The sequence below is a fragment of the Carcharodon carcharias genome, chromosome 19 (assembly GCF_017639515.1).
Source record: "Carcharodon carcharias isolate sCarCar2 chromosome 19, sCarCar2.pri, whole genome shotgun sequence".
Lineage (NCBI taxonomy): Eukaryota > Metazoa > Chordata > Chondrichthyes > Lamniformes > Lamnidae > Carcharodon > Carcharodon carcharias.
Window position 1 is genome coordinate 114,058,782 of NC_054485.1, and position 12,785 is coordinate 114,071,566.

General features: G+C 58.5%; 1 protein-coding gene across 5 annotated transcripts in view; it reads right to left on the reverse strand.

Moving 5' to 3' along the window:
• The window catches only part of kifc1 (kinesin family member C1), a 31,708-nt gene extending 24,679 nt beyond the window's left edge, over window positions 1–7,029 (reverse strand). For 3 of the 5 annotated variants that reach the window (XM_041213589.1, XM_041213591.1, XM_041213588.1), the window contains exons 1-4: window positions 6,833–7,029; window positions 4,833–4,956; window positions 1,816–1,953; window positions 1,030–1,129 (exon numbers count right to left, since the gene is read on the reverse strand). In XM_041213589.1, coding sequence (XP_041069523.1) covers window positions 1,030–1,129; window positions 1,816–1,953; window positions 4,833–4,931 — 337 coding nt within the window. In that variant the 5' untranslated portion in view covers window positions 4,932–4,956; window positions 6,833–7,029. The remainder of the gene's footprint in view (window positions 1–1,029; window positions 1,130–1,815; window positions 1,954–4,832; window positions 4,957–6,832) is intronic. The other 2 variants (XM_041213590.1, XM_041213592.1) reach the window with 2 other exon arrangements.
• Window positions 7,030–12,785: the final 5,756 nt, after the last annotated feature.

The window sequence follows — 12,785 nt, forward strand, 5'->3', positions numbered from 1 at the left end:
GACAGATTCGGTGGCACTGATTGGCTCATGGTGTAACAAGCGTCGGGGGTGGGGGGGGAAAACTGTTGAGAGATCCATAGCATCTGTTTGACGTGGCATCTGTCACTTGGGTTCACAGTGTGGTGTGTCTGACCACAGGATGCCTATTGGTTTACATGGACTGTACTTGCTATGAACATTAGAGTATAAAATAGCTTTTGCAGCTCATGTTATCCTTACAAATCTATATATACCTGTAAAGGTATAGTTGTGGGCGAAGAAGTAATGCAATATAGTTAATCTTTTCTTGTTGAAAAAATGTTTTAATTATTTTGTTAAAAGTTCATTAGCTGACTCCAGTGACTGTCCCGTAGCTACTCTCCACATGGATAAACAAACAATTAAAAGTTAGGATCTATCACTTTGGAATCTCTAGGTTTCACTCTGGGATCAGGCTTGTCCAGTGGTAATCTCGGCTGGGGATCATAACAGTAGTTACATCAAACAAAATAATCATCTAATGTTGGAATACATTCTGCTGTGGACCTGTATAGATTGGAACAGATACCCAGAGTCAAGGCCAGATTCAAAGGGGTCCCCTAGACGAGCGTGAGTCATTGCATCATTTCATCCATCAAAAATTTGGGTGGGTGATGTGAGGGAGAGGAGGAGGAATATTATGGGTGACCATATGGGCTGTGGCATTGTGAATGTTGTCATACTGAGGCGTGAGGAACAGAAGGTAAGCTCATGAATCTAGCCATGAGCAGACCAGGATTACAACAAGAAATCTGCTCCCTAGCCTTTGCAGTCAGCAGCTGAATAATGAACACACTAACTGCCCTTTCTGTAAGAAAAATGCTATGTTTTGGGAACAGCCCAGGGCAAACAGCACTCCTTGGCACATGTGGCATGCTCTATGCTATCATCAACAGTAGGCATTTGGTAAGCCAACAGCACACAACTAAATTAGACTGTAAAAGGACATGCAAAGAGGATGAAAAACCCTGCATCGATCGTCAAATCTGAAACAAGGCTCAGATCACATACCTCCACACTGGCTCCTTACCCCAATCGAGGGCCTGTTTGAAACCACTTTGCTGCTGGTGGGTGCAGTGCTGCAACCAAACTTCTTCACAACTATGGCAAGCTACATCAGGTAAGAAAAATTACACTTCATTATCACTAAAAGGAACTCTCAACTGGCTTTATTGTCACTCAGCACTAGCAACTCAAAACTTAGGAAAATCAGCTCAGACATGCCCCCAAAATCAACCAGCTGCAGTACTCAAAGCAATCTTTGATTCAAAAGTCCATTCCAGTGACAAGCTTTATTTAAAACAAGCAGTTTAACTTTCAACCCGTTTATTCAGGTAGTGCCATCCTCAAGAATGCTTCTACTGTTGTATGAATAGTGCAGTGGAATCTTTTACATCCACATGCAGGAGTCTTGGTTTAACATGTCATCTGAAAGATGGCCATCACCTCAGCATTGCACTCAAATGTCAGTTTAAATTGCAGTTCAAGAATGCAGCGCGGTGCTTGAACCTACAAACTTCTGATTCAGAAGTGAAAGGTGCTGTATAAAAGCAAACTTTTGGCCCTTTATGAGATGGGCTTGCAGAGCATTAATGGAGTTAAGACACCAATTTTAGTTACAGGCTGGACAATCTGTGGTGCAGAGAGTTTCAGGATCAACGACGTCTGGAGAAATTGCTGCAATGAATTCAGGGTTTTTGATACTTGTCATGTTTTTGAGGCATTTATCACAGCTTCCCCCCACCAATCACAGTATACCCCAAGTCTATGACTACAGAGCCACTTTGAAGGACTCACATCTGTGTTGTCCACTGTTGTATTCAGTTTCATTCTCTTCACTGAAGGCTGTGGAAGGCGTGAGCGCTGCGATGGGTTCTTGTTATCGTTAACCACAGTCTCGTTGATATTCATCGTCCGATCCTTCAGAGGGGAGCGCTGTCAAAAGCGAGCAACTGTTTCAGTGTCACCGGCACCCGCGTGTTACATTTAAACTATCACAAGTGGATCTGCTAACTTGGGACCAGGGTCTGGAAACACTGAGTGGTTCTGAAAAGACCAAGATAATCAAACAAAAAAAAAAACACTAAAAATGGAGGGTCTTTTGTAAGGTGATGGTAGGGAGGGAAAAAAAAAGTGGGTGGAGGATCTATTTTGTATATTTTAATGAGAATGGTGTTTGAGAGTTCCACCTTAAGTTAACCATATCACACACAGCGAGTGGTTTATCCAAGTGTTGTTAACATGCAGTGTTAACTGTACAGGGTAATTTGAGCAGAGGTTCAGTCCTTCATGAATTGCATACCCAGCAGTGTTACTTTTGTGGTTTTGTTCACTATTTTTAAATCCGCAGACTATTCACAGGCGAGTCGTGTCCTCCATCAAGTGCTTTCACTTGCTGAGATTTAAGTGAATTTGTCACTTAGTCAGGAATGAACATAGACTCACTCTAGGGCTCATCCCATATCCTCCATCTAGACTGACAAGTCTGTCACTGCTAGATAAACAACAAGAAAGCAAACGTATAGTTAAAGTCTGAGCAGAAGAAATTATTTTGCAACTACAAAGCTAACTGGTAAATAAGAGTGATTCTTTTTCTTCGTCACTCAGAATTTAAAAAATATATATTTTTATAGTCCATGTGGTGTAGGTACACCCACAGTGCTGTTAGGGAGGGAGTTCCAGGATTTTGTCCATGTGGTGTTGGTACACCCACAGTGCTGTTAGGGAGGGAGTTCCAGGATTTTGTCCGTGTGGTGTAGGTATACCCACAGTGCTGTTAGGGAGGGAGTTCCAGGATTTTGTCCGTGTGGTGTAGGTACACCCACAGTGCTGTTAGGGAGGGAGTTCCAGGATTTTGACCCAGCAACAGTGAGGGAACGGCAATATATTTCCAAGTCAGGATGCTGAGTGACTTGGAGGGGAACTTCCAGGTGGTGCTGCTCCCATCTATCTGCTGTCCTTGTCTTTCTAGATGGTAGTAGTTGTGGGTTTGGAAGGTGCTGTCGAAGGAGCCTTGGTGAGTTCCTGCAGTGCATCTTGTAGATGGTACACACTGTGCTACTGTGCGTCGGTGGTGGAGGGAGTGAATGTTTGTGGATGTGGTGCCAATCAAGCGGGGCTGCTTTGTCCTGGATGGTGTTGAGCTTCTTCAGTGTTGTGGGAGCTGCACTCATCCAGGCAAGTGGGGTGTATTCCATTACACTCCTGACTTGTGTTTTGTAGATAGTGGACAGGCTTTGGAGAGTCAGGAGGTGAATTACTCAGGATTCCTAGCCTCTCACCTGCTGTGGCAGGACTGCAGAGCTTAGATCTGATCTGTTGGTTGTGGGATCACTTAGCTCTGCCTATCATTTGTTGCAATGCTGTTTGGCACGCAAGTGGTCCTGTGTTATAGCTTCATCAGGTTTGACAGGTCATTTTTAGATATGCCTGGTGATGCTCCTGACATGCCCTCCTGCATTCTTCATTGAACCAGGACTGATCCCCTAGCTTGATGGTAATGATAGATTGGGAGATATTCCGGGCCATGAGGTTACAGATTGTGTTCGAGTACAATTCTGAGGCTGTGATGGCCCACAGCGCCTCTTAGATGTTCAGTTTTAAGTTGTTAGATATGTTTGAAATCTATCCAATTTAGCACCGAGGTAGTGCCACACAACACGATGGAGGGTATCCGCAATGTGAAGGGGGGACTTTATCTCCACAACAACTGTATGGTGGTTGCTCCTATCAATACTGTTAGAGACAGATGCATCTGCAGCAGGCAGGTTGGTGAGGATGAGGTCAAGTATGTTTTTCCATCTTGTTGGTTCCCTCACCACCTGCCACAGACCCAGTCCAACAGCTATGTCCTGTAGGACTTTGCCAGCTTGGTCAGTAGTGGTGCTACCAAGCCAGTCTTGCCACCTCTGCTGGGTCTGTCCTGCCAATGGGATAGGACATACCCAGGGATGGTGATGGTGTTGTCTGGGACATTATCCTTAAGAGTCATCCTCACAGAATCATATGTCAGGCTTGACTAGTCTTCAAGACAGCTCTCCCAATTTTGGCACTAGTCCCCAGGTGTTAGTAACGAGGCCTTTGCAGGGTTGACAGCTTATTTCTTCATGGAGGACTTCTGTGTCTATCACAGCATTGACAGCTCTTGTCTGATACAATGAAGACAATGAAATCTTCGGGATAAATTGGAAAAATTAGTTCACGACCCAAACACAAGGTTCCCTTCAGCTTTACATTTCCTCTGCATTAGTGGATTAGATCACTTGTCTGGGGATTCCTGGTCACATCATGTAGCTTCATACACTCCACATTCAAACACCCAATTGCATTTAACATCATACCTGTAATGTAGGCAGATGTCTCAAAGCACTTCAGAGGTGTGATCAGAAATAAATAGATGCTGTGGCAAAGGAAGGGGGACTAAAACTTTGAACAAAACGCCTTTTAAAGGTCATAAGGAGGCAGAGGTGTTTACACAGTTAAAACCTCCAAGATTAGAAGCTTTGAAATACTGATCAGCTCAGAAGACCTACTCCATACATCAACTGTGGAGAGGATTAAGATCAGGTATTGTAACTGTAGCACTTGCACACCCATCGCTATTTTACATGTTTCCTCTATTCATCTCCACTGTGCAGAAAAGCCATCTTCTCCAGCATCATCTCAGCCTTGTCTCGCTGCACAGTTTCCTCACAGGGCTTTTTAAATCTTGTCTGATGTCATGTTGGTCCTTTGATATACAATACACAGAGCAGCAGGCCTGCACGTTATCTAAGATCAGAAAAAAGATTTCTCCCTCTGACTGAGCGACTCACCTCTGTATTGTCATCTGTCACTTTGCGTTTTTTGGCCATGGACTGCGTAACACCCAGGGGCTGTTGCAACCCTGGTAAGTTCTGACCAGCTGCAGCCATGAGCTCGCTCCTGTTCAGGGGAATGCTGCCAAAAGCAAGAACAATGTCAGTGCCACTTTCACCCACGTGGTATATTTATACAATGGAAATTAGGAAAGAGCGGCAAGAATAGGCCATTCGTTCCTTTGAGCCTGCTCAACCATTCAGCTAGAACATGATTGATCACTTACCTCAACACCATTTTGCTGCACTATCCCCATGTCCCTTTATGTCATTTGTATTTAGGAGTCTTGAACATACCCAATTACTGAGCCTCCATAGTTCTTTGGGCTAGAAAACTCTTCCCACTCGACCTCCCCCACCCTCGGACCCCCTGCCATCCTCAACCCACCTCCACGCTTGGCCCTTCCCCCCTACCTTGACCTCCCTCTCCCCCTTTAACTCCCCCGCTTTCCTTGCCCTCCCTCCGCCCCCCCCCCCAGCCACAGCTTCCTCCCTCCCTCCGCCGCCTCCCCCACTCCCGCCTCAGCCTCTCCTCCCTCCCCCAGCCTCCCCCTCCTTCCCCCTCTCCGCCCCCAGCCTTCCCCTTCTCCCTCCCCCTCCACAGCCTCCAGCCTCCCCCCCCCTCAGCCTCCCTCCCTCTCCCCCGGCCCCTCAGCCTCTCTCCCGCCTCCCCCTGCCTCTGCCTCCCTCCCCCTCCCACCTCAGCCCCCACTCCCTCCCCCAGCCTTACCCCACTGCCCCCCCCAGCCTTCCCCTCCCTCAGCCTCCCCCCAGCCTCTCCCCCCTCCCCCCCACCACTCTCCCCCCTCCCACCCCACTCAGCCTCCCACCCCACTCAGCCTCCCACCCCACTCAGCCTCCCACCCCACTCAGCCTCCCACCCCACTCAGCCCCCCACCCCACTCAGCCCCCCACCCCACTCAGCCCCCCACCCCACTCTCCCCCCACCCCACTCTCCCCCCACCCCACTCAGCCTCCCCTCCCCCCCCACTCTCCCCCCACCCCACTCAGCCTCCCCTCCCCCCCCCACTCTCCCCCCACCCCACTCAGCCTCCCCTCCCCCCCCACTCTCCCCCCACCCCACTCTCCCCCCACCCCACTCTCCCCCCACCCCACTCAGCCTCCCCTCCCCCCCCCACTCAGCCTCCCCTCCCCCCACTCAGCCTCCCCTCCCCCCACTCAGCCTCCCCTCCCCCCCCCACTCAGCCTCCCCTCCCCCCCCCCACTCAGCCTCCCCTCCCCCCCCCACTCAGCCTCCCCTCCTCCCCCCCCCACTCAGCCTCCCCTCCCCCCCCCCACTCAGCCTCCCCTCCCCCCCCCACTCAGCCTCCCCTCCCCCCCCCACTCAGCCTCCCCTCCCCCCCCCACTCAGCCTCCCCTCCCCCCCCCACTCAGCCTCCCCTCCCCCCCCCACTCAGCCTCCCCTCCCCTCCCCCCACTCAGCCTCCCCTCCCCCCCCCACTCAGCCTCCCCTCCCCCCCCCACTCAGCCTCCCCTCCCCCCCACACTCAGCCTCCCCCCCCCCTCCCCCCACACTCAGCCTCCCCTCCCCCCCCCACTCAGCCTCCCCCCCCCCCCCCCACTCAGCCTCCCCTCCCCCCCCCACTCAGCCTCCCCTCCCCCCCCCCACTCAGCCTCCCCTCCCCCCCCCACTCAGCCTCCCACCCCCCTCCCCCCCCCACTCAGCCTCCCCTCCCCCCCCACTCAGCCTCCCCTCCCCCCCCACTCAGCCTCCCCTCCCCCCCACTCAGCCTCCCCTCCCCCCCCCCACTCAGCCTCCCCTCCCCCCCCACTCAGCCTCCCCTCCCCCCCCCACTCAGCCTCCCCTCCCCCCCCCACTCAGCCTCCCCTCCTCCCCCCACTCAGCCTCCCCTCCCCCCACTCAGCCTCCCCTCCTCCCCCCACTCAGCCTCCCCCCCGGTTTGAACCCTCCTCTCTCTCTCCCTCACAGACTTTACCTCCTAAAGCTCCAAACTGAGGAGCCGCCGCCGCCGCCGCCGCTCCAGCGAACCTGCTCCTGTTCCCCCGGGAGCCGGGATTATTTATCGATTTAAGAAATGAAAATAACAATAATAAAAATAACAACAAACTAACAAAAAAAATTATCCAAACCGCCCAGCGTCCGGCAGCTTCTTTAAATATGGCGCACTCTGTTCCCATTGGCTGCAGCTGGTCACGTGCGCCAGGATCTCCACCCCATTGGCCAGCGCGGCTCCGCCGACTGTTAGAATTCAAACCGCTGACGGTTGGGGCCGAAAATCAAACCGGCTCCTGGGAGCGAAAATCAGCAGCGGGACCGCCCCGCCCCCCAGGACCGCCCCGCCCCCCGAGACACCACCCCCCCCCCAGGACCGCCCCGCCCCCGAGACACCACCCCCCCCCCCCGGGACCGCCCCCCCCCCCGAGACACACCACCCCCGGGACCGCCCCGCCCCCCAGGACCGCCCCGCCACCCGAGACACCACCCCCCCCCCGGGACCGCTCCGCCCCCCGAGACACCACCCCCCCACCCCGAGACACCACCCCCCCCCCAGGACCGCCCCGCCCCCCGAGACACCACCCCCCCCCCCCCCCGAGACACCACCCCCCCCCCACCCCGAGACACCACCCCCCCCCCCGGGACCGCCCCCCCCCCCGAGACACACCACCCCCGGGACCGCCCCGCCCCCCAGGACCGCCCCGCCCCCCGAGACACCACCCCCCCCCCCCGAGACACACCACCCCCGGGACCGCCCCGCCCCCCGAGACACCACCCCCCCCCCCGAGACACACCACCCCCGGGACCGCCCCGCCCCCCAGGACCGCCCCGCCCCCCGAGACACCACCCCCCCCCGGGACCGCCCCGCCCCCCGAGACACCACCCCCCCCGAGACACACCACCCCCGGGACCGCCCCGCCCCCCGAGACACCACCCCCCCCCGAGACACACCAACCCCGGGACCGCCCCGCCCCCCGATACACCACCCCCCCCCCCCGAGACACCACCCCCCCCCCCCCGAGACACACCACCCCTGGGACCGCCCCGCCACCCGAGACACCACCCCCCCCCCCCCCGAGACACCACCCCCCCCCGGGACCGCTCCGCCCCCCGAGACACCACCCCCCGCCCCCCGATACACCACCCCCCCCCCGGGACCGCCCCGCCCCCCGAGACACCACCCCCCCCCCCGAGACACACCACCCCCGGGACCGCCCCGCCCGCCGAGACACCCCCCCCCCCCGAGACACACCAACCCCGGGACCGCCCCGCCCCCCGAGACACCACCCCCCCCCGGGACCGCCCCGCCCCCCGATACACCACCCCCCCCCCCGAGACACCACCCCCCCCCGGGACCACCCCGCCCCCCGAGACACCACCCCCCCCCCGAGACACACCACCCCCGGGACCGCCCCGCCCCCCAGGACCGCCCCGCCCCCCGAGACACCACCCCCCCCCCCCCCGGGACCGCCCCGCCCCCCGAGACACACCACCCCCGGGACCGCCCCGCCCCCCGATACACCACCCCCCCCCCCCCCCGAGACACACCACCCCCGGGACCGCCCCGCCCCCCGAGACACCACCCCCCCCCCCCCCGAGACACCACCCCCCCCCGGGACCGCCCCGCCCCCCGAGACACCACCCCACCCCCGGGACCGCCCCGCCCCCCGAGACACCCCCCCCCCCCCCCCCCCCGAGACACACCAACCCCGGGACCGCCCCGCCCCCCGAGACACCACCCCCCCCCCCCGGGACCGCTCCGCCCCCCGAGACACCACCCCCCCCGGGACCGCCCCGCCACCCGAGACACCCCCCCCCCCCCCCCGAGACACACCACCCCCGGGAACGCCCACCGAGAACCCCCCCCAACCCCCCGGGACCGACCCCACCCCTGGACCCCCCAGCCCCCCCGGGCCCCCACCGAGACCCCCCACCGCGCGCCCCCCCCCCCCCCCCACCGGGACTGCACCCCCCCCCCCCAACCACACACCGGGACCGCCCCCCCCCCCCACCAGGTCCGCAAACCGCCCCCCCCACACCGGGACACACCCCCCGACCCAGGACCGCCACCCCCCCAGACGGGGACCTCCCCCCACCCACCCGGGACGCCCCACCCATGCCCACACCCGGGACCGCCCCCCCCCCCCCCCCCCCCACCGGGACCGCCCCCCCCACTCCGGGACACACCCCCCCATCCCCCATCACTGGGACCCCCATCCCCCCAGGACCGGGGCGCCCCCCCCCCCCCCCCTCCCAGGACCCATCCCCCATACCCCCGGGACCGCCCCCCCCCACCATCCCCCGTCACTGAGACCAGGACCCCCTATCCCCTGGACCGGGACCCCCCCCCAATCCCCGGACCGAGACCGGGACCCAACCCCCCCAGACCGGGACCAGGGCCCCCCATCCCCTGGACCATGACCGGGACCCCCCCACCCCACCTCCACCCCCCCTACCCATCACAACCCCCAAACCCTCACCCCCCCATTCCCCCCCCACCCTCACCCCAACACCCCCACCCATCCCAACCCACCCCACATCACTCTCACCCCCCCAATCCCCCACCACCCTCACCCCTAACACCCCCATTCCCCCCACCCATCCCAAACCCACCCCACATCACTCTCACTCCCCCAATCCCCCACCACCCTCACCCCTAACACCCCCATCCCCCCCACCCATCCCAACGCCCAAAACCCACCCCACATCACTCTCACCCCCCCAATCCCCCACCACCCTCACCCCTAACACCCCCATCCCCCCCACCCATCCCAACGCCCAAAACCCACCCCACATCACTCTCACCCCCCCAATCCCCCACCACCCTCACCCCTAACACCCCCATCCCCCCCACCCATCCCAACCCACCCCACATCACTCTCACCCCCCTAATCCCCCACCACCCTCACCCCTAACACCCCCATTCCCCCCACCCATCCCAACCCACCCCACATCACTCTCACTCCCCTAATCCCCCACCACCCTCACCCCTAACACCCCCATTCCCCCCACCCATCCCAACCCACCCCACATCACTCTCACCCCCCTAATCCCCCACCACCCTCACCCCTAACACCCCCATCCCCCCCCACCCATCCCAACCCACCCCACATCACTCTCACCCCCCTAATCCCCCACCACCCTCACCCCTAACACCCCCATTCCCCCCACCCATCCCAAACCCACCCCACATCACTCTCACTCCCCCAATCTCCCACCACCCTCACCCCTAACACCCCCATCCCCCCCACCCATCCCAAACCCACCCCACATCACTCTCACCCCCCTAATCCCCCACCACCCTCACCCCTAACACCCCCATTCCCCCCACCCATCCCAACCCACCCCACATCACTCTCACCCCCCTAATCCCCCACCACCCTCACCCCTAACACCCCCATCCCCCCCACCCATCCCAACCCACCCCACATCACTCTCACCCCCCTAATCCCCCACCACCCTCACCCCTAACACCCCCATCCCCCCCACCCATCCCAAACCCACCCCACATCACTCTCACCCCCCTAATCCCCCACCACCCTCACCCCTAACACCCCCATCCCCCCCACCCATCCCAACTCCCAAACCCACCCCACATCACTCTCACCCCCCCAATCCCCCACCACCCTCACCCCTAACACCCCCATTCCCCCCACCCATCCCAACCCACCCCACATCACTCTCACCCCCCTAATCCCCCACCACCCTCACCCCTAACACCCCCATCCCCCCCACCCATCCCAACCCACCCCACATCACTCTCACTCCCCCAATCTCCCACCACCCTCACCCCTAACACCCCCATTCCCCCCACCCATCCCAACGCCCAAAACCCACCCCACATCACTCTCACCCCCCCAATCCCCCATCACCCTCACCCCTAACACCCCCACCCCACCCCCATTGCCCCACCCTCACCCCAACACCCCCATCCCAAACCCAACCCCCCATCACCCTCACCCCCCCCATACCCCAACCCCACCTCACCCCAACACCCCCTTCCCCCCCAACCCCCAAACCCATCACATTCACCCCCCCATTCCCCCCACCCCACCTCACCCCAACACCCCCATTCCCCCCCACCCATCCCAAACCCATCACCCTCACCTCCATCATTCCCCACCACACTCACCCCAACACCCCCATTGGTAGGGATATTACCTAAAGGAATGTGCTAATTAAGAGTGGAGAGCAGGACAAGTGAGGTACAAATAGCTCTAGTGGGGGTGGGGTGAAATAAACCATGGGTGGAATACATTTAAAAATAATGGAAATAGGTGGGAAAAGAAAAATCTATATAAATTATTGGAAAAAACAAAAAGGAGAGCAAAGAAACGGAAAGGGGGTGGGGATGGAGGAGAGAGTTCATGATCTCAAGTTGTTGAATTCAATATTCAGTCCGGAAGGCTGTAAAGTGCCTAGTCGGAAGATGAGGTGTTGTTCCTCCAGTTTGCGTTGGGCTTCACTGGAACAATGCAGCAAGCCAAGGATAGACATGTGGGCAAGAGAGCAGGGTGGAGTGTTAAAATGGCAAGCGACAGGGAGGCTTGGGTCATTCTTGCGGACAGACCGCAGGTGTTCTGCAAAGCGGTCGCCCAGTTTACGTTTGGTCTCTCCAATGTAGAGGAGACCACATTGGGAGCAACGAATGCAGTAGACTAAGTTGGGGGAAATGCAAGTGAAATGTTGCTTCACTTGAAAGGAGTGTTTGGGCCCTTGGTCAGTGAGGAGAGAGGAAGTGAAGGGGCAGGTGTTGCATATTCTGTGTTTGCATGGGAAGGTGCCGTAGGAAGGGGTTGAGGAGTAGGGGGTGATGGAGGAGTGGACCAGGGTGTCATGGAGGGAACAATCCCTACGGAATGCCGCTGGGGGCGGGGGGGGGGGGGTGGTGGGGGGGTGAAGGGGAGATGTGTTTGGTGGTGGCATCATGCTGGAGTTGGCGGAAATGGTGGAGGATGATCCTTTGAATGCGGAGGCTGGTGGGGTGATAAGTGAGGACAAGGGGGACCCTATCATGTTTCTGGGAGGGAGGAGAAGGCGTGAGGGCGGATGCGCAGGAGATGGGCCGGACACGGTTGAGGGCCCTGTCAACGACCGTGGGTGGAAAACCTCGGTTAAGGAAGAAGGAGGACATGTCAGAGAACTGTTTTTGAAGGTAGCATCATCGGAACAGATGCGACGGAGGCGAAGGAACTGAGAGAATGGGATGGAGTCCTTACAGGAAGCGGGGTGTGAGGAGCTGTAGTCGAGGTAGCTGTGGGAGTCGGTGGGTTTGTAATGGATATTGGTGGACAGTCTATCACCAGAGATTGAGACAGAGAGGTCAAGGAAGGGAAGGGAAGTGTCAGAGATGGACCACGTGAAAATGATGGAGGGGTGGAGATTGGAAGCAAAATTAATAAATTTTTCCAAGTCCTGACGAGAGCATGAAGCGGCACCGAAGTAATCATCGATGTACCGGAGAAAGAGTTGTGGGAGGGGGCCGGAGTAGGACTGGAACAAGGAATGTTCCACATACCCCATAAAGAGACAGGCATAGCTGGGGCCCATGCGGGTACCCATAGCCACACCTTTTATTTGGAGGAAGTGAGAGGAGTTGAAGGAGAAATTGTTCAGCGTGAGAACAAGTTTAGCCAGACGGAGGAGAGTGGTGTGGATGGGGATTGTTCGGGCCTCTGTTCGAGGAAGAAGCTAAGGGCCCTCAGATCATCCTGGTGGGGGATGGAGGTGTAGAGGGATCGGACGTCCATGGTGAAGAGGAGGCGTGTCGGGCCAGGGAACTGGAAATTGCCGATGTGACGTAAGGTGTGAGAGGAATCACGGATGTAGGTGGGAAGGGACTGAAGGGGAGAGTGAAGGGAGTCAAGAGGTGAGACTATCTGCCCTACCTCACCCTCACCTTAACCATCCCTACCCCCAACCCAACCCTCCAC